The sequence below is a fragment of the Globicephala melas genome, chromosome 3 (genome assembly GCF_963455315.2).
Source record: "Globicephala melas chromosome 3, mGloMel1.2, whole genome shotgun sequence".
Classification (NCBI taxonomy): domain Eukaryota; kingdom Metazoa; phylum Chordata; class Mammalia; order Artiodactyla; family Delphinidae; genus Globicephala; species Globicephala melas.
This window is the reverse complement of record NC_083316.1, coordinates 117,562,860-117,585,145: the sequence shown is the minus strand read 5'-3', so window position 1 is coordinate 117,585,145 and position 22,286 is coordinate 117,562,860. Positions and strand designations below refer to the sequence as shown.

Here is a 22,286-nt window from a genome sequence, read left to right as displayed (position 1 = left end):
TGTTCCATGTACATTTTCAGGTGTAACTTTTATTTCAGTTAAAGTTGTTAGCTTCTTATAGACTGTTTCTGATAATCAAAATATTGGAAGTGTTTGCAAGTTTATGTGTGTTTGCAAGTGTTTTATGTTTTCTGCTGGCTCTCACTCATGGTGTCATGTTTCCTTGTGCGTGCAGTTATATTTATGTTCAAGTTAAGAACATAAAAATTATTTATATGAATAATTCTAGGATTAAGATGAATAAACCTTCTTTCATAGAAGGTCTGCATTTGGTTCTATCAGGATCTGGGAGCGCTATTTGTCAATGACCACCTTAAATCAAGTTCAACGCTAAAACTCAAGTTCAAGGCTGAAATGGCATACAAGGGCTCATCCATTTCCAGTTTAATACTACCATAAAGGTGTCGTTCTGAGGATTCCGTATTTATTAAAGTGAGGGTCTTCTATCAGCTTCTCAGTTTGTCAGGCTTTGATTTCCTCCCCCATATACACCATCAAAATAGAGGTTCACATATCCCAGAATTCCAATTGTTCCCAAGGAAAAAAGTGGATTTGGGGCTGATTTTCTCTCTCTGAGTTACCTTTAAACATTAACTGTGACCTGACATATATTAGTGTTTTATTAGCTATTTTTTTGAGTGGAAGTGTTGGTGTACATAAAATGTATACCACCCTTATTAAAAAGGTAAATTCTCAAGGATATTGTTATGTCTTAAAATGACAAGCAAATTTTTAGCTTTCATGGAGTATGGGAAATTGATCTTATTGAGAGAATAGAGAAATAATGTGTTTTTTTTAAACCAACTTCATCTGATCAATACTAAATCAACTCTATAATGCTGCAATCAATTTAAACAATGTCTTATCATTGACATTGGTATAGCTCACACTTCTGTCTGCACTCCTATGTAGAAACACACATCTTCTTTCCTACATTTGTTCCTTCTTCTCTTCTTCCAATGTTTATATATTTGTATATTTCTATAAGTTTAAGATATTATGTATTATATGGATGTATATGGTATGTACAATAAATCTCAGGCTCTTTCTTCCTTTTGAAACATTTGGAATTTATTCATGTGGTCGTCTGTACACCTAGTTCACTCCTTTTGATCACTGCATAATAATCCTTCACAAACATGTTCCACATTTTATTTATCAATTGCTTTACTGATGGATATGCAGATAGACTCCTATTCTTTGTTTTCCCAAGATGAACATTATCATTCACTTCATTTTGTAAAGCTGTGTAAGAATTTTCTGGCTTATATGCCCCAAAGTAGAATTGCTGGATCATAAAGTATGTACATACTAAATTTCATTAAATACTATTGAAACTCCTTCAAAATGGGGTGTATATGCAATTTCCTATGGTTCCACTTGATGGAAATTTGTCATCTTTACTAATGCTATGGGTATAAACTGCTGTTTTATCATGTGTATCAGCAACTAATGAGGTTGAGTATCACTTCATGTTCTTCTCAGACTTTCTGTTTTCCCCTCTTTTGAATTTCCTTTCCCTTTTGTCCTTTTAAAAATATTCTATTGGCTCTCCCGACTTTCTGACTTTTGCTATCTGTAAGACTTATCTGAATAATCTAAATATTAATCCTTCTCAGTGAAAATGCTGCAAGTAGCTTCTCCCTGTCTGTCATCTGCTAGCTTGTCTGGGCTATCCTCTAGTTTTGAGGTAGTAATATTTGTCAATTTTTATCCTTATTGTTGGCACTTTTAAAACCTTGTTTAAGAAATCGAAATCAATAATAAGGTCATAAAGACATTTTTACTTAGACTTGTTACATTTTTTCCAATTAAATATTTCAAATTCACCTCTTAGATCCACATGAAGTTTATTTTTATATCACATGAGATAAGGATTTTGTTTCTTTATATAGTGAGCCAGTTTTCCCAATAACATTGCTAAGTAATCAGTCTCTTCCCCCCCACCCCAAGTGATTTTGACACCTCTTCAATCATCACCAAATTTTCTTATATAAAATATCTGACCTTGAATTCCATTCTATGTGGTAGTGTACAAGTTCGTTTCTGTATCATTCAAATAGGATATTTTGTTATCTACTCTTACTCTTATGCATAAGAAGCATAAGCTTTGCTTCTAATGACTCTGAGAGATAAAGAGGGCCCAAACATTCTTTTTCAGGATTGTACTGCTTAAATGTCTATTTAATAAAATTCTCACAACTAGTACATATCTGTTGCAACACAAAATAAGACCAGTAAAAACTGCATGAGGCAAAGAAAAAAATTCCTAAAAAACTGGAATTTGTTTTACCCATTTCACAATGTCAAGCAAAATTGCATTTTACTACATCATCTAGTCTATAATATTTAATTTTATGAGAGAAATCACAGAAATGTATATGCACAGTAGCTCTATATCCACACTACATTCTAGTTACCAAAGTGTCCATTGAACTGTACACTTATAGATTGGAGACATTATAATTTGGAACACCATGAGACATCTATAAACCATTAATATAGACCCATTCCTTCTTTATGAACATCTGAGAGAGGCCACAAAGTATTAAGGATGTTTTTATATTTACTTTTTAAAATCAATAGAAAAGTGAACCTAATTTATTTCTCTACCAGTTTGAATTTTCATTTTAATTTCCTAAGAAGTTTTTATCTGTACTCTTCTGATGGAGGAGTATTTACTCAAGATGATACCATGAACGTATGAGTTACGTAATGAACAACATAAAATAATACAAATTTAAACCAGCAAATGTGGTATATTGAAAGAAAACAAAATAGCAACATAAAATCCCGGAACATTATAAGACTCTTCCCAAAACAGCATCAACGACAACAGTAAAAAAAAGGAAAATTACTTAAGAAATCAATAATTTTCAGTGTGGTCACTTTTATCTTGTCATAAAGTGAATTTTTGAAAAACACTATATAACAAAAAACAAACAAATAAGATACCCTACTACTGAATACTGGAGAGGTGGCACTTTTACCCTTTGTGATGAAAATTTTCAAAGGGAATAGTGCAGTAAAATCCAATATACTTTCCACCCAGCTTCAACAGCACTTTTTTTTTTTAACATCTTTATTGGGGTATAATTGCTTTACAATGGTGTGTTAGTTTCTGCTTTATAACAAAGTGAAACAGTTATACATATACATATGTTCCCATATCTCTTCCCTCTTGCGTCTCCCTCCCTCCCACCCTCCCCATCCCACCCCTCCAGGCGGTCACAAAGCACCGAGCTGATCTCCCTGTGCTATGCGGCTGCTTCTCACTAGCTATCTGCCTTATGTTTGGTAGTGTATATATGTCCATGCTTCTCTCTCGCTTTGTCACAGCTCACCCTTCCCCTCCCCATATCCTTAAGTCCGTTCTCTACAACAGCATTTTTAATTTTTGCTGTATCTATGCTTTGATGAAATGTCTAGAAGTAAATTACATACATTGTGGCATTTGCTCTTAATACTTGAGTTTGCACCTCCAAATAATAACATCGTCTTGCATAACTATGCCATTATCAGAACAAAAAATTAGCAATAACTCCATTAATATGACATTTTGACCAAATATATGAAAAAGCAGAACACAGATTATTTTTCCACGTCATTATAGCCACAAATAAAGATTTTTAAAGCAACTGTGAGGAGAACATGAGGAATGATAATGCATGCAACTACCGTCCAACGTAAAATCTATTACAGATTGACAAAATGGATCCACAGTTTGCCAAGAATGACAAAATATTAGAAGTTTAAAGTAAATTATTTTATTGAATGTTGAATCCAAAGCTATTCCTAAAGTTCTCATTTTCTCCTATATGCCTACCGGTGTCTTGGACTGGAAGATTAGGGATAATCGGCTTCAGAAATTTAAACTCATTCGTCCCAGTACCTCCCATGAGACACACCTCGTACTGGTAGCTCTGGGACAGGGTCCCCGTGCCGCTGACGTCCACCAGGTGGCCCGGAAAGGGGCCCTCGGGCACCGAGCAGCGACCCACCGAGGCCGCCCCGCCCCTCCTGCACAGCCGCACCGCGACGAACACCAGCACCGAGAAGACGAAGAGCGACGACACCGACGCCAAGGCCACCACCAGGTAGACGGTGAGCGGGGCGGCCGGGGCCGCGTCCGCCGCTTCCGCTTCCGGGGCCGGCAGGTAGGGCTGCGAGAAGCCGTCCACCAGCAGCACGTGCAGCGTGACGCTGGCCGAGAGCGGCGGCTCGCCGTTGTCCTTGACCAGCACCACCAGCCTGTGCTTGGCCGCGTCGCGCTCGCTCAGCAGCCGGGCCGTGCGCACCTCGCCGTTGTGCGCCCACACGCCGAACAGCCCGGGCTCCGTGGCCTTGAGCAGCTGGTACGACAGCCAGGCGTTCTGGCCCGAGTCGCCGTCCACCGCCACCACCTTGGTCACCAGGTAGCCCGCCTCGGCCGCCCTGGGCACCAGCTCGGTGCAGGGCGCCGAGGCGTTCTGCAGCGGGTACAGCACGTAGGGCGCGTTGTCGTTGTCGTCCGCCACGAGCACGCGCACCAGCGCCTGGCTGCTGAGCGCGGGCGAGCCGCGGTCGGCGGCGCCCACGCGGAACTCGAACGCCCGCAGGGCCTCGTAGTCCAGGGACCTCAGGGCGAACAGGTGGCCGTTGTCCGGGTTGATGGACACCAGGGAGGCCAGGGGCACGTGCGCGTCGAGGGGCGGCAGCAGCGAGTAGGTGACCTGGGCGTTGGCGCCCGCGTCTCTGTCTGTGGCGCGGACGCTGCCGATGTGCAGGGCGGGACTGTTGTTCTCGCGGACGGACAGGGTGTAGGAGGTCTGGGTGAAGGCGGGGGCGTTGTCGTTGACGTCGGACACCAGCACGGTTATGTTGTGCTCGGTTTTCAGCCTGGGGGTTCCCATGTCAGTGACGGTGATGGTGATGTTGTACTCGGCTCTTTCCTCTCTGTCCAGTGCTTTTTCTGCAACTAGAGTGAAAAAGTTCTTGAAGGTCTGTTTCAGAAAAAATGGGAGGTCATCTTGAATAGAGCAAACGATCCTCCCATTTTCCCCAGCGTCTTGGTCTCGGACACTAAAAAGAGCCACAAGGGTCTCTGAGGCGTTCTCTGGAATTATCTTTGTAATTGATGACATGGTCACTTCTGGTGGATTGTCATTTATATCTATTACTTTAACCAGAAGAGTGCATTCTTCCGAAAGACCCCCACCATCTGTTGCCTGAATATTTATAATGTGTGACTGTATTGCTTCAAAGTCCAAGTGTGATCGCAAATGAACTTCCCCAGATAGTGGATTGATTTCAAATGTTTTACGAATATCTTCTGATGCGTGAAAAAATGTGTAAGATATTTTCCCATAGTTTCCTGCATCCAAATCCTTAGCAGAGATGGTGATAATCCAAGAGCCAACAGGTGTGTCCTCCAGGACCTGCACCTCGTAGAGCCTCTGAGGAAACTCTGGGGCATTGTCATTGATGTCCAAGACCTTGACGAGGACCAAAGTTGTCCCAGACCTGGGCGGGGATCCACCATCCAGTGCTATGAGTGTTAATCTGAGCTCAGGCTCCTCCTCATGGTCCAACGCTCTGTGCAGGACTAGTTCAGGGTATATCTTTCCATCACCACTGTCTTGAATTTTAATGTGGAAATGAGAATTCGGGCTAACTGTGTAGTTTTGGAGACTGTTGCTTCCTACATCCAAATCTTGGGCACTCTCCATTAGGAATGTGGTTCCAATAATGGTACTCTCTGATATTTTAATAACTATTTCCTTGTCAAGAAATGTAGGGGAGTGATCATTTATATCTTTGATATGCAGCTCAGCCCGAAAAAACTGTAAAGGGTTTTCCAGTACCATCTGAAAATGCAGAACACAGGGCTCCGTGGAGTCACACAGCTCTTCCCGGTCCAGTTTCTCATTTACGAGCAAATCCCCGGTCAGCAAATCGAGGTGCAAATGCTTTTCATTATCATCACACACTACCCGCGCCTCCCGAGAAGAGAGCTCCTCCACCCCAAGCCCCAGATCCCTTGCCAGATTGGCCACAAAAGAGCCAATTTCTGTTTCCTCTGCCACAGAATAGCGCACAGACTCAGGACCTGCCTGAGACAATCCCAGTAAAACAAAGATAAACAGAACTTGCCTTTTCCGCAGAACGAGTGCCCCTCTGACCTCCATGGTTTCTTCAAGAAACCTCTTTTGTAGAAAAATTTAAGTTCAGCTCTAATTTTGCAAGCTGAGGCTCTGATTCTCTTTTTAGTTGGAAACTTCTAGAGAGTATATAAACCTCCAGCAGGTCTGTAGGTGAAGCTCCTTAATACCTCTCTTTTCAGTGGGTTGGATGTTCTCTGTTTCCGTGAATAATGGAGCCCACAGTGTTGTAGAAGCACTCTTTTCATCTTATCCTGCAGCGCCACCATGTGTCTCTATGAATTTTTTCAGTAGAATTTTTTTTTTCTCTTTGAACAAGTAATTCATAAATTCATCTGGAGTATTTTAAAGCAAATCCCAGACATCACGTATTTTTACCTCTAAATACTTCACTAAGTATCTGTAATAGATAACGACTTTAAAAATATATACTATACCACTATCACAATCTACAAATTTAGTGCTGGTAGCTTAATATAATTTATAGTCAATCTGTGTTTGTTTTTACACATTTTCCTCCAAAATATGTTTTACTGTTGGTTTGTTCGAATCAGTATTTAAACAAGGTTCATGAAGTGCACTGAATTATCACTGTTTTGAATGCCCAACAAGAGGAACCATTAAAATGTCCTGAACTGAAGAAATGATATTTTATTCAGGCCATTTATTGAGTAATTGCAAATATATCCTCCCCTACACGCTTGTAAACACTTATAGATTTCAGTCGATTATAGTTAGTAATGTCATTGCTTTTTTCACTTGTATATTTTTAAAAATACATATGTGCATCTTTATGGAGCTCACAGTCTAGAAAATTTGTCAGGCAAGTAATTAAAATATGCCAGAATGTATGCACAGGTAAATAGTAATATATAAATACCAAGAACGGACATCTTATACCTAGGAGACAGCATTGCATAGTGGTTATGAACATGGATTCTGGAACCAAAATGTCTACATTAGAATCCTAGTTCTCCTACTCACTATCTTAAGTCTTGGGCAAGTTATGTACCTCTGCTTCCTTAACTGTAAAATAGGGGTAATAATAGTGTTTACCTCGTAGGATTATTATCATAGGAATCTAATGAGTTAATTTTTACAAAGTGGCTAGTAAGTGCTTGTTAAGTGCCTGTTAAAATAAATAAAATCTAATCCATATTTTTGGACATCACTGAAACCTTTCCTAAGGTATTGAACTACAAGTTGTGATCTGGAGGAGCCATTCAGGAGAAGTTTTTTTTTTTTTTTTTTTTTTTTTTTGCGGTACGCGGGCCTCTCACCGTTGTGGCCTCACCCGTTGTGGAGCACAGGCTCCGAACGCGCAGGCTCAGCGGCCATGGCTCACGGGCCCAGCCGCTCCGCGGCACGTGGGATTCTCCCGGACCGGGGCACGAACCCGTGTCCCCTGAATCGGCAGGCAGACTCTCAACCACTGCGCCACCAGGGAAGCCCAGGAGAAGTGTTTTGAACGGATATTTTAAGGAAACTGGGAAGTTAAATATGCCTCAAGCTTTAAACCATGGAAGGGGGAGAATGTTAAAATGAGGTTGGGGGAAAGAAGCAGAGTAAGGACGTAAACAATTATATGAGTTATAGCATGCATTTTAAAATTTATCCTAAAGGCACTTATAATACAATGTAGGATCTTAAACAGTTGATTAACATAATTATACCTGCAGTTTTGAAAAATCAAAATTGGCTGAAGTATGATAATCAGTTTCAGGGGGAATAACTGGAATCAGAGAGACCAGTTAGGAGGTGATGGTAGCCTGGATGAAGGTAATACTAGTGTCGATAAGGAGAAGCGGGGTGATTAGAAAGATATTTAGAAGATACAAATATTTAAGACCCAGTGATTGATGGCTTGCATGGGGAGAAAAAGTGGAAAGACTCAAAGATAATGAACACCTCTCTGGGTTGGGTACTGATGGTTAGTGCATCATTCACTAAGACAGGGAATGCTGGCAGAAAAAAACAACAACCAAGATTGAAATAGAAAAAGATAAAGTTAGTTTGGGACATGTTGATATTGAGGTAAGTGCCTGTGGAATGTGTGTGTGTGTGTGTGTACATATATAACTGAAACACAGAAAACAAATCTGGGCTGGAGATACGGATTTTGAGATTCATCAGCATGTACAGGCATACCCCAGAGATATGTTGGGTTCCATTCCAGACCACTGCAATAAAGCGAGTATCTCAATAAAGTGAATCACAAATTTTTTTGTTTCCCAATGCATATAAAAGTTATGTTTACACTATACTGTAATCTATTAAGTGTGCAATAGCATTATGTGTAAAAATAAAATGTACATACCTTAACTTAAAAATACTTTATTGCTAAAAAATGTTAACTATCATCTGAGACTTCAGCAAGTCGTAATGGTTTTGCTGATGGAAGGTCTTGCCTTGATGTTGATGGCTGCTGACTGATCAGGATGATGGTTGCTGAAGGTTGGAGTAGCTGTGGCAATTTCTTAAAATAAGGCAACAATGAAGTTTGCTGCATCGATGGAGCCTTCCTTTCATGAACAGTTTCTCTGTAGCACGTAATGCTGTTTGATAGCATTTTACCCACAGTAGAACTTCTTTCAAAATTGGAGTCAATCCTCTCAAACTCTGCTGCTACTTTATCAACTAAGTTTATGTAATATTCTAAATCCTTTGTTGTCATTTCAGTAATCTTCACAGCATTTTCCCCAGGAGTAGATTTCATCTCAAGAAACCACTTTCTTTGCTCATCCATAAGAAGCAACTCCTCATCCATGAGAAAGTTTTACCATGAGATTGCAGCAGTTCAATCACATCTTCAGGCTCCACTTCTAATTCTAGTTCTCTTGCTATTTCCACCACAACGGAAGTTACTTCCTCCACTGAAGTCTTGAACCCCTCAAAGTCATGAGGGTTGAAATCAATTTCTTCCAAACTCTTTAATATTGATATTTTGATCTCTTCCCATGAATCATGAAATTCTAATGGCATCCAGAATGGTGAATCTGTTCCAAAAGGTTTTCAGTTTCCTTTGCCCAGATCCATTAGAGAAATCACTATCTTTGGCAGCCAAAGCCTTATGATATTTATTTCTTAAATAGTAAGACTTGAAAGTCAAAATGATTCCTTGATCCATGGGCTGCAGAATAGATGTTGTGTTAGCAGGCATGAAAACAACATTAACCTGGTTGTACATCTCCATCAGAGCTCTTGGGTGACCAGATGCATTGTCGATGAGCAGTAATATTTTGAAAGGAATCTTTTTCTGAGCACTAGATCTCAACAGTGGGCTTAAAATACTCAGTAAACTATGTTGTAAACAAGTGTGCTGTTACCCAGGCTTTGTTGTTCAGTTTAAAGAGCACAGGCGGAGTAGCTTTAGCATAATTCTTAAGGGCCCTAGAATTTTCGTAATGGTCAATAAGCATTGGCTTCAACTTAAAGTCACCAGCGGCATTAGCCCCTAACAAAAGAGTCAGCCTGTCCTTTGAAACTTTGAAGCAAGGCGCCTACCTCTACTCTCTAGCTATGAAAGCCCTATATGGCATCTTCTTCCATATTAAGACTATTTCATTGACATTGAAAATCTGTGATATAGTGTAGCCAACTTCATGAATTATCTTAACTAGATCTTCCTGATAACTTGCTGCAGCTTCTACATCAGAACCTGCTTCACCTTGCACTTTCACATCCTAGAGACAGCTTCTTTCCTTAAACCTCATGAACCAGCCTCTGCTAGCTTCAAATTTTTCTTCTACTTCTTCCTCACTTCTCTCAGCCTTCATAGAATTGAAGAGAGTTGGGGCCTTGTTCTGTATTAAGCTTTGTCTTAAAGCAATGTTGTATCTGGTTTGATGTTCTATCCAGGTCACTAAAACTTTCTCCATATCAGTAATAAGGCTGTTTCACTTTATCATTCATGTGTTCTCTGGAGTAGCACTCTTAATTTCCATCAAGAACTTGTCCTTTGCGTTCACACTTGGCTGTTTGGTGCAGGAGGCCTAGCTTTCAGCTTGTCTTGGCTTTCAGCATGCCTTTTTCACTAAGTTTAATCATTTCTGTCTTTTGATTTAAGGTGAGAGACATGTGACTCTTCCTTTCACTTGAACACTTAAGGCAAATTGTAGGATTATTAACTGGCCTATTTTCTTAAAAATTTTTTTTTAATTAATTTATTTTATTTTTGGCTGAGTTGGGTCTTCATTGCTGCGTGAGGGCTTTCTCTAGTTGTGGCGAGCCGGGGCTACTCTTCGTTGAGGTACACGGGCTTCTCAGGCTTCTCATTGTGGTGGCTTCTCTTGTTGTGGAGCAGGGCTCTAGGCACGTGGGTTTCAGTAGTTGTGGCTTGCGGGCTCTAGAGCGCAGGCTTAGTAGTTGTGGCACACAGGCTTAGTTGCTTCGTGGCATGTGGGATCCTCCCAGACCAGGGATCAAACCCGTGTCCCCTGCATTGGCAGGTGGATTCTTAACCACTGCGCCACCAGGGAAGTTCCTTAACTGGCCTATTTTCAATATTGTTGTGTCTCAGGGAATAGGGAGGCCCAAGGAGAGGGAAAAAGATGGGGAACATCTAGTTGGTAGAGCAGTCAGAACACACATTTATCTATTAAGTTCACTGTCTTATATGGGTATAGTTCATGGTGCCCCCCCAAACAATTACAATAGTAACATCAAAGATCACTGATCACAGATCACCATTATATTTGTTTTATTATAACAAATATAATAAAATGAAAAGTTTGAAATATTGTGAGAATTACCAAAATGTGACACAGAGACGTAAAGTGAGCAAATGCTTTGGAAAAATGGTGTCGATAGATATGCTCATTGCAGGGCTTTGAATTTGTAAAAACTTTCAGTTTGTAAAAACACACAATATCTGCAAAATGCAATAAAGTGCAATAAAATGAGGTATGCCTGTGTATGGTGTTTGAAACCATGAGATCTCTACGAGAACCAAGCAAAAGTGTGTCAAATAAGAATAGAAGAGGCTTAGCACAGAACTCTCAGAAACATCTTCATTTAAAGGAGAGGTAAGGAAGCATTTTTTTTTTTTTTTTTTTTGCAGTACGTGGGCCTCTCACTGTTGTGGCCTCTCCCGTTGAGGAGCACAGGCTCCGGACGCGCAGGCTCAGCGGCCATGGCCCACGGGCCCAGGCGCTCCGCGGCATGTGGGATCTTCCTGGACCGGGGCACGAACCCGTGTCCCCTGCATCGGCAGGCGGACTCTCAACCACTGCGCCACCAGGGAAGCCCAGGAAGCATTTTTTAAAAAAAGACAAGGAAGATGCAGAGTTCAGAATCATCAAACTAAAAGCAAATAGCATTTCAAGGAGATGAGGAAGATCAACAGTAGCAAATCCTTCAGAAAACTCAAGAAAAATAAGTATTAAAATGGTCCATTGGATTTAAGAAGATGGTCATTGTGGAGGAGTCTGATAGATGTCTGCCAAAATCTGTTCTCCTTTTCTATATAGTAATAGAACTGTACCCAGGCACATGGTGACTCAGCCTTCCTTGTAGTTAGGTGTGGCTAATTAAGTTCTCACAGATTGTGAACAGAATTTTTATTTGTTACCTCTGGGTCTGGAATGGAAGACATCTGTATGTGTCTCTTCCCTCCTAGCCAGCTAGAACCCAGATGTGGCAGTGACCCAGCTACAAGTCATATAGATTATACACTGAAACAGGGAATGTAAGAGGAATTACTTGGAACAAATTTTGGTTCCAGAAGGACCATGAGGAGCAAAGCTGCCCTATCTACCCAATCATTTACATTGTGGCTGGTACAAGAAAGAGATACATACTTTTACAAGCCACTGTGTAGTTGTGCTGCTCTATTTCAGTAGTGTAACCTTACCTAACTTATACACAAATCTTTGATGAGCTTTACAATAGCAGTTTTCAGTAGAGTGGTTGTGATAAAAATTAGATTTCACTGGGATGAAAAGTGAGAGGGATAAGGAAATAAAAATGTCAATCCTTTTGAGAAATTTAGCTGCAAAAGAAAGAAGTAGATTGGTATCTGGAGGAGAATTTAGACTCAGGAGGGTTTTTTAAGCCTAGAGAAATGTTTTTAAATGCTAATTTGCAGTATTGAGTAAAGAGGCAGAAAATTAAGATACACAAGAAAGGATGTAATCAATGTGAAGCCCCTAGAAAGTGGTCAAAATAGGATCCAGGGATCCTATATATGAAGGGATTGGACTTAGGTGGAAGGGACCTCAGCAGAGGAAATTTTCCAAGTACATATGCTATCAAGAGTATAGGTTTGGGGACAGGAAATTGAGATAATTCCCATCTGATGGATTCTGTTTTCTCTTTAAGGTATTAAGCAAGTTCGTCTGCTAAAAGGGGTGTGTAAGTAGTAGGGTGAGTAGTTTAAGGTAAGATAAGTAGGTTTGAAGTAGTTGTTATGGAGAATAAAAGAGAAAGCTGATTAGGAAAATACAAAAAGATTTCTTGATCTTGAAAGCCCAATTAAGTTTGGGTGTGATAAACTTAGTGGCAATAGTATTGATAATTTTCTAAGTTTGTCTTATAGAGTGCAGCATCCCGGGTGTAAGAGAAAAGAGATAACTATATTCATCTCACGTGGAGTTTCATCAGGTGGTGAAGGAAATCCTAGAGTGAAGGCAGGTTGAACAAGAGAATTGAGAATATGAGCATGAAGTGATTGGGAGTGCTAAACAGGGAGTCAGCTGGATGGGAAGGAAATTACAACAGGAGGGGGTTGATAGGTGGTAGTAGCATCATGGAATGGAGGTCATGACAAGGTCAAAGACAAGATGTGATAGGAGTAGCAAGATGAGAGGGCTAAAGGCATAGAAGGTTGTGTTCTCAGAGGGAGAGATCTGAAACCATATTTCATAGAAAGAACAGTTCTGGGTAGTGAAAAAGTACAGCATGTAGCCAAGGCACTAATGACAACTGGAACAGAGGACTGAGAGGCCATGTTAGATTAATCAGTGGATGCAGGAATGCAGTAGTAGGATAGGGACTTGAAGTAGAAAGGAAATGAGGAAAACAATGTGTTTGTAAGTGAAAATGTCCTTATGTCCTTTCTTTCCCATACTCTTGGCAAATTCCAACCTAAAGTGTTATTTTGTTCTTATTGGTAAGGGTTTTCAAGAAAATCATTTCTGGGAGGCTGAGCAGTCTCTTGCATCTCCGTTTTGTAAGTGACCTCTTCCCATTGGACAACTTATAGTCCTTTAATATAAAATTGGCTGATACAGTTGGATTCCTATGCACTGGTTTATATTTAACTATAAATAAGGTATCTGAAGCATAAGAGCAAAATCTATTTTTAGCAATACATTGTAAGATAACTGGTTGGTTTACTTATATCTGGGCATCTGAGCTCCTGAAGGCCTGGCCTCTCTCCATTAGAGTCAGGAAACACATAGTTCTTTCCAGAAATAGGCAAGTCCTCCTGTTCAGATAGCTGGAAAAACTCTAAGCAAGAGGACAAGTACCTCGTCCTTTTCTCTGCTGTTGTGCCTGTTAGATTTTCTGCCTGAGTTGTTTAAACTGCTCTTTCCCCTTCCCCCATTATAGATGAGAGAGACCAAGCTTACTGGGGAAACAAGCTGCTAGAACACTCCCACCTTGGTTGTTGACAGCTATAACTGTATATCTCTTTAAGCTAGTAGTCCTCCATCTTTTCCCCACTAAGAACAGTAAACACAGGAGGTAACCTTAATACTTAATTTTGATTAATTAATATGAGTTTTTGTTCTCTATGTAAGGAAGCTTTCATTTAGGGAAGAAGAACTTACTCCAAGTTCCACTTCTGAAAATAGAAAATTAGAATTTAGTTAGCCTGCATGGAGGGACTTTTGTTCCCTCCATTTTTCTTGAATTCAAAGAGTAATTAATCAGTCCACACAGTTCAAAAGAACTGGTGGTGAAATTTTAGCATTCAAGGGCTGTAAACATTAGATTATTTTGGATATGTTAGAGCAAGAGGTTTGACTTCCAGGCATTATTAACTGACTAATACCCAGCCCCTCTATAATGTTAAGATTAGAATATCTTCAAGAGGCAGTGCGTGGCATTGACTCCAGTCTGTGGTCCCACCTCAGGCATAAAAGCAATCATTTTACTCACCCTCATGCACCTCCTCTTTCTCATGCCTACTCTCTCTCTCTCACACACACTTCCTTTCCTTCTATACCCTTACTCATTTTGCTCATCTACATTTTCCTTCCACAACACACAGACTTTAGACTTTTTGATGAAATTCATTGGAAAGATCCTCCCCCAACAATGAAGGCTTTCTCTTCTGTAATATAGTCAGGTTACTAAAGGCAAGAGTGGTTGGTTGGTGCTTGTACAGCATGAAACAAAACTTCCTCCTACAATGACTTGAAAAAAGTTCGAAAATTAGAATGTTAAAGGACTATCTTTTCATACTTTTCAGTACTCTACAAATATCTGAGAAAAGTGGTTTTGAAACTTTGGATTGCTACCCATTAGTAGGTCATGAAATCAATTTAGTGGATCATGACCACATTTGAAAATTAAACAGAATGTGATAATACAGGCAATTTCAGATTGTATCACAAAAAAGCTAAGCACTGTTCACAAAACATTTCTTTCATATAAAACATGTATGTTATATAATATATTCAATATAATTTTTCAGTTGCCTGTGATTTTTTAAAGTTTGAAAATTAGTGCCCAGTGTATATATATTAAATTCTGGGATAACACAGGAGGCAAAAAATTATACACATTAGCAAACAAGTCCACTCTACAATAAACAAATGATTACTTGGGAGCCTGTATTCAACTAGGTTGCATCATACCTTTGTAACATTAATGAGACATCTGGAAAATTATAACTTCATATTCCAGTATTCTGTGGGTGACCACAATATTAATGTGTCTTCAGAATAACCCTCCAGGATGAGTAAAGAAGAGACACTAAGAAAATTGCCTTCTGCCCCATTCTAACAAGGTGTTTATGATTGTATCATAGGACATGATTTTTCAGGTATATTTTCAGCAGTAATAAACATTTTAAAATGTTAACTAAAAGAGTGGTGAATTTAAAGAAAGAATGACATTTCTGAATAGCAACCATTATTCAACCACAAGAAAAACCGCAAGAAAGAAAGAAAATGAAGAAATACTTGAACCCTTGAAATACTTTGAAAGTGGTCTGCTTTATTTTATCATAAGCATAATTGTGAATGAAAGTTCAACTGGAGAGAGGGCCATGAGCAAAAACTGATTTGGTGTTATTATTTAAGGAGGCAAATTAATTACAAATTAAGACCTCCTTGGTTAGAGAATAAATTGCTATCTAACTACAACCACAGGTAAAGATAAACATTCACTTAAAAGTAAAGGTGGGTAGAACATGCGAAAATATAAAACTAACATCAGTACAACTTCAAACACACACATTTTGGGGGAAATAATGTTGGTATGGAAGTGCCACAAAACAACATACCTATGAGATATAAAAGTTAATTATGGTCACTGAATATTGAACCCAAAGCTGTTGTAGAAGGTACGATTTTCTTCTGTTTCCTTCCCAGGGCATTGGGGCGGGAGGTTGGGGAGAATCGGCTTCAAGAATTTGAAGTCATTACTCTCAGAGCCTCCCGTCAGACACACCTCGTACTGGTAGCTCTGGGACAGGGTCCCCGTGCCGCTGACGTCCACCAGGTGGCCCGGAAAGGGGCCCTCGGGCACCGAGCAGCGACCCACCGAGGCCGCCCCGCCCCTCCTGCACAGCCGCACCGCGACGAACACCAGCACCGAGAAGACGAAGAGCGACGACACCGACGCCAAGGCCACCACCAGGTAGACGGTGAGCGGGGCGGCCGGGGCCGCGTCCGCCGCTTCCGCTTCAGGGGCTGGCAGGTAGGGCTGCGAGAAGCCGTCCACCAGCAGCACGTGCAGCGTGACGCTGGCCGAGAGCGGCGGCTCGCCGTTGTCCTTGACCAGCACCAGCAGCCTGTGCTTGGCCGCGTCGCGCTCGCTCAGCAGCCGGGCCGTGCGCACCTCGCCGTTGTGCGCCCACACGCCGAACAGCCCGGGCTCCGTGGCCTTGAGCAGCTGGTACGACAGCCAGGCGTTCTGGCCCGAGTCGCCGTCCACCGCCACCACCTTGGTCACCAGGTAGCCCGCCTCGGCCGCCCTGGGCACCAGCTCGGTGCAGGGCGCCGAGGCGTTCTGCAGCGGGTACAGCACGAAGGGCGCGTTGTCGTTGTCGTCCACCACAAGCACGCGCACCAGCGCCTGGCTGCTGAGCGCTGGCGAGCCGCGGTCGGCGGCGCCCACGCGGAACTCGAACGCCCGCAGGGCCTCGTAGTCCAGGGACCTCAGGGCGAACAGGTGGCCGTTGTCCGGGTTGATGGACACCAGGGAGGCCAGGGGCACGTGCGCGTCGAGGGGCGGCAGCAGCGAATAGGTGACCTGGGCGTTGGCGCCCGCGTCTCTGTCTGTGGCGCGGACGCTGCCGATGTGCAGGGCGGGACTGTTGTTCTCGCGGACGGACAGGGTGTAGGAGGTCTGGGTGAAGGCGGGGGCGTTGTCGTTGACGTCGGACACCAGCACGGTTATGTTGTGCTCGGTTTTCAGCCTGGGGGTTCCCATATCTGTGACGGTGATGGTGATATTGTACTCGGCTCTTTCTTCTCTATCTAGTGTTTTCTGGGTTACTAAGGTGTAAAAGTTCTTGACTGACGGTTTTAGAAGAAAAGGAAGGTCATCCTGGATGGAGGAAATAGTTTTCCCATTGTCCCCAGAGTCAGGATCTGAAACACTGAAAACAGCAACTACAATGTCAGGGGAGTTCTCTGGGATGGGAGTGGTGAGTGCAGACACTGTCACTTCTGGAGGATTGTCATTCACATCCACTACTTGCAGGAGAAGAGTGCATTTTCCTGAAAGACCTCCCCCATCAGTGGCCTTGATGTCTACTTCATAAGACAGAACTGTTTCAAAATCAACTTTTTTTCTCAGTCGAATTTCACCTGTCATAGGATTTACCTCCAAAGTTTTACTAATATCTTCTGAAGGCTGAAAGAATGCGTATGATATTTTCCCATAGACTCCACTGTCTACATCGCTGGCAGAGACAGTGACAACCAGGGAGCCTACGGGGCTGTCTTCGGGAATATGCACCTTGTAGAGGGACTGCTCAAACTCAGGGGCGTTATCGTTAGTGTCCACCACTTCAATGCGCACCTGGGCTGTTCCATACCGAGGCGGAGAGCCGCCATCCAGCGCTGTCAGGGTTAATGAGATTTCAGGCTCCTCCTCCCGATCCAGCTCTTTGTCCAACACCAGCTCAGGGTATTTTCTGCCATCGCTGCGATTTTGGGTTAGAACCCGGAAATGGGAGTTGGGGCTGATTTTATAGTTCTGAACATTGTTGCTGCCTACATCCAAGTCCAGAGCATTACTCAGAGGGAATGAAATTCCTATAGGACTGTTTTCCGGTATTTTTAGAAACATTTCTCTTTCAGTGAACACGGGGGAATGGTCATTTATGTCTTTCACTCTCAGTTCTGCCTGAAATATCTCTAACGGTTTTTCCATTAATACTTGGAAATGTAGTATGCAAGGCTCACTCGGACCGCATAGCTTCTCTCGATCTAGTTTGTCATTTATGAGCAAATCCCCAGTCTGAACCTTGAGCTGCAAATGCTCTTTGTTCCACTGGGAAATGATCCGGGCACCGCGGGTGGACATCTCTGTCAACCCCAGCCCCAGGTCTTTTCCTACATTTGCCACAAAGGAGCCTCTTTCTGTTTCTTCCACTACTGAATAGGGCCCCAACTCTGCGCTCGCCCCATACATGCTCAGCAAAACAAAGAAAACTAGGACTTGCCTTTGTCTCGGATTGTGCATCCATCCAATCTCCATTGCTCTTTCCTGAAAACTGAGTTCGCAGGAGCTTCATATATGCCCAGGATCCTGGTAGTCCGGTCCTGCAGTATAGCAGGTCAAAACTATGTCTCTAAATACAGTTTTAAAGAGGTTTCACGCACATTGTGCTCTGACTGAGAAAGCTGTTCTTCAGCTTCCAGGCAGTGTGAAACTGGCTGGATCCTGGAGCTACGTCTGCAATTCTGTTTCTCACCACCTTAACCTGCAGCGCCACCATGCGTTCTTACTATGTCTTATCTTTTCTGGTTTAACGTTGGATGCAAAATTCTCCTAAATGTAACACATAGGCTGTGTCAACCGTGTTCTGTAATATGAAACACTTAGTTCTATTTTCTTGTGGTTTTTATGAGTTCAGAGAGAGCTGTGTTGTTACACAGGAAGAGTACTAAGAGCAAACTTTCATTATGTTGACTGTTTAAAGCTGTTCAGGGTGAATAATTAAATAAAATAATTTAATTAACATTTAAGCTGAGAAGAATATAAATTTAGAAGCAAAATATTTCTGAAATAATATGGGAACAGTTTCACAAGTACATTATTTTCATGGTACATGTTATAGAATTACAGATGAGTGGACACTGCAAAATTGCAATCAGTGATGGTTCTAAAGAGAGTATTTTATCAACGCCTTATTAAAGAGTAGATTACTTCCTCTTCTTTCCAACACCTAAGCCTGAGGACATGTGTTTTTGAAACTTTCAAATTATTGGAAAGTTATTTCCCAAAAAGGCAGTCTAAGGGTTATTAGGCCTGCCATGTTTTGGGATTTTTTTTTATCATGACAAGAATAATTTCTGTTTTATTCCTTTTAAAAGACAGGTTTAATGAGATGTAATTCACATACCATACAATTCACTCGTTTAAAGTCTACAATTCAGTGACTTTTAGTATATTCACAGAGTAGTGCATCCATCACCACAGGCAATTTTAGAACATTTTCATCATCTAAAAAAACCCCAAAATACTCTTTAGTTCAGATTTTCCATTTTTAAAATTTAAATTGAATTCCAGTAAAGATTCATAATGTTTTTATAAATCCAGTGTTTTTGTTAACAATCTGTAGAACAATTTTTGATAAATACCTTGTCTGGGGTTAAAGCATTCAATCAATGGGGTCTAAACTTCTGTTATAAAGGTCTTTGTATGCCTTCCTTTGGCCACAGGTCGTCCTGCTAGACCAGATAATTTTCTTCCAAGCTACCTGCGGTAGGCAGAATAATGGCCACCCACCGAAAGATGTTCATGCCCTAATTCCCCAAATCTGTAAATATGTTATCTTACATGGCAAAAGAGAATTCACAGATATAAGTAAATTAAGGACCTTGTCGGGGGTAGGTTATCCTGGATTATCTGGGAGGGACAGAACCTTTCCTGGCTATGGTCAGAGGGGTGATTACACCCCTCTGTGATTACAGAAGAAGTGGACTAAGAGAAACAATGTTGCTGCCTTTGAAGATGGATGAAAGGGGCCATGAGTCAAGTACTGTAGGCAGCATCTAGAAGCTGGAGAAGAGAAAGAAATAGATTCTCCTCTAGAGCCACCAGAAGAGAATGCACCCCTGGTGGCATCTTGAATTTAACCCAGTCATACCCATATCAGACATCACATCTACAGAACTATACAGTAGTGCATTTTTATTGTTTTAAGCAACCAAGTTTGTGATAATTTTTAATAGTAGAAATAGAAAATGAATACATAAGCATGAAATTTCATGCACCCAGCATCTGAGTCAACAAAAATTCATCACTCTACAAAATTGGATTATCACAGCAAATGCTGAAGAAAGTCTGATTCGGCTCTTGTGAACCATCCTTTCAGAATAAAGTCGTTTATGACCCTCTAAATCTTTTTTCAGCATAATTTTTAAGAGGCGTTGTCAAAGACATATGGTTAGTTTTAATAGAAAATAACTGGAGCCTATCTTTATTTCTATTTAATTTCCAGAATCTCTAAATTATTTAGTGATAAAAATTCCTCCACATCATTGCCTATACTTTTCTGAAATTAGTTATTTCATTTAGAGCTAATACTAGAATAGCAACTGCTTTCAAAGAAATAGTGCGCTAAAATGAATACAGTATATTTAATTTGAATAAGGGACTTACAGAATGTATATAATAAACTTTCAAAAAAAAGAGAAAATATATATTAGGACTGACAGAAAAAGACTGAAGGAATAGTACAAAAAAACTCAAGAAATAAAACCATAGGGTAATTCTACTCCCTGTTTAGGGCCTTCATTTCTGCAATTATGAATGTGATATGTTGAGAAGGTACAGGAAGGTAATCAGGCTGATAAGATCATGATGAAGGTCAATTGTGGTACCTGACCCAGCTTACATAGGTCAGTGCTTCTGTAAGAACTTTGGGTTTATTGGTCCAGAGCAGTGTGATCTCTGGTATAGAAACAAAATCAAGCTACAGATTAAAAGTTACATTTCTATATAGGAGTTCAATTCATGCAATAGAAGGATTTCACTTCCTTGGTTAGGAAGACAATGCCACCAGTTAATGCCTGCTGTGATAGCGTACTGGTTAAGAACTGGAATATTCCATTCAAGTAGACTTAGAATATATTCCAAATTTTTCCTTTTATTACTTCAGAATTGTGAACAAGTAAAAGAGGAAATAACATGCCAACTTCCTTAGGGTTTGGCAGAGGATTAAAAAGATAATGGGGCTTCCCTGGTGGCGCAGTGGTTAAAAATCTGCCTGCCAATGCAGGGGACACGGGTTCGAGCCCTGGTCTGGGAAGATCCCACATGCCGCGGAGCTACTAAGCCCATGAGCCACAACTACTGAGCCTGCGCGTCTGGAGCCTGTGCTCCACAACGGGAGAGGCCATGACAGTGAGAGGCCCGCGCACCGTGATGAAGAGTGGCCCCCGCTCGCCGCAACTGGAGAAAGCCCTTGCACAGAAACGAAGACCCAACACTGCCAAAAATAAATAAATTAATTAAAAAAAAAAGATAATGAATGTAAAGCACTCTGTACTCTTAAGTAAATTAGAAATCAAGGAAAACTTGACAAAGATCAATTAGATCAAACTACACACTTAAGATCTGTCCATTTTACCGTATTATATAACATTTTAACAAAAAGTCTTACTGTGAAAGCATTAGGATTGGATTCCACTGGAGGTAGCACAAAACTAAAATGATGGTGGCTTAAATGAGATAGAAGTTCCTTTATTTCTTATGTAGAAAAAGCTCAGAAGTGAGCAATCCAGGGATGACATGGTGACTGTGATTATCAGGGGTCCTCATCTCTTTAAAGTTTATTCTATACTGACTGTCTTGGTCCATTATTTCCATCCTTAGTGTTGCTTTATGGCTCAATATGACTGATTGTGTTCCAACCAAGACTCCCACATTCCAAGCAGCAAGAAGCAGGTAGAGAAGGACAAAAAGGGACCCCTTCCTAGATGAGTCACCTCCCTTTTAATGGTCTTCTTGGAAGTCTCTAACGACATTTGCATATACATGTAGTCAAATGTCCCGTTTTAGCTGCCAAGGAGCCTGGGAAAACATTCTTTTGACTAAGCACACTAATGCTCTAAATGAAATTTGGAGTGTGTTACCAAAGAAGAAAAGATGAATGGAGATTGGATAGCTACTGCATTTTCTGTCACAATATGACCAATGTTTCTCAAGTGGGAAAAGCCAATTTCCTTCTATGCCCTTTCATCACACTGGATAAACACAGTGTAGCTTTTTCTCCCCTTTTACACCAGGGAAACTAAATGGAAAGCAATTACAATAACTATATTAAAACTAACACTGGTATATTAATGAATATACAATTAATAAGAGAAAATAAGAATAAAGTGCTATGAGAGCAGAATAAAGTAAGAGCCAAATTCTCACTGTACCAGTTCTCTCTCCTTCCTGATTGGGCATGCTTCAGTGTGTTAGTGCAGTACTGCTCTTATGTACTTAATGGTTTAAAAACTAATAAGAAAAACTCAAGGAAATATAACTGATTATATAGAATTAATTTCCCACTGTTTTTTTTCATAACACATTTCTAAGCTATGCCAGAAAGAACCTGTACATTTATTGACTTCAACAGTGTTTTGAGAGGCAAGATTTAGGACCATTAATCTTCTTACAGTAATGAAGAAAAGATAGCTTTCTTTAAAACAAAATTTGCAAGCAAGTTTAATGTAGTTTAAAAGTTCATGATAGGTTGCCAGAAAAACCATCACCTTGAAGTATCATCAATTTAAAATATATGGAACG

The 22,286-nt window shown here is 40.9% G+C and overlaps 2 protein-coding genes across 3 annotated transcripts; both read right to left on the bottom strand.

Annotated features, from left to right (window-relative positions):
* Positions 1-3,226: 3,226 nt before the first annotated feature.
* On the bottom strand, positions 3,227-7,353 carry LOC115844225 (protocadherin beta-14). Of its 2 annotated transcripts, XM_060296323.1 has the most exons (2): positions 6,133-7,353; positions 3,227-5,846 (listed from the first exon to the last, which is right to left on the bottom strand). In XM_060296323.1, the coding sequence occupies exon 2, from the start codon at positions 5,844-5,846 to the stop codon at positions 3,768-3,770; it is 2,079 nt and encodes a 692-aa protein (XP_060152306.1). In that variant the 5' UTR covers positions 6,133-7,353; the 3' UTR covers positions 3,227-3,767. The 2 variants fall into 2 exon arrangements, with proteins under 2 accessions (XP_060152306.1, XP_030696986.2); XM_030841126.2 differs by having other exon boundaries at positions 3,227-7,353.
* A 7,932-nt stretch (positions 7,354-15,285) lies between these two features.
* On the bottom strand, positions 15,286-22,263 carry LOC115850725 (protocadherin beta-16). The gene has a single exon (XM_030852399.3). It carries the CDS (start codon positions 18,018-18,020, stop codon positions 15,621-15,623), a length of 2,400 nt encoding a protein of 799 aa, XP_030708259.2. The 5' UTR covers positions 18,021-22,263; the 3' UTR covers positions 15,286-15,620.
* Between the last annotated feature and the right edge of the window lie 23 nt (positions 22,264-22,286).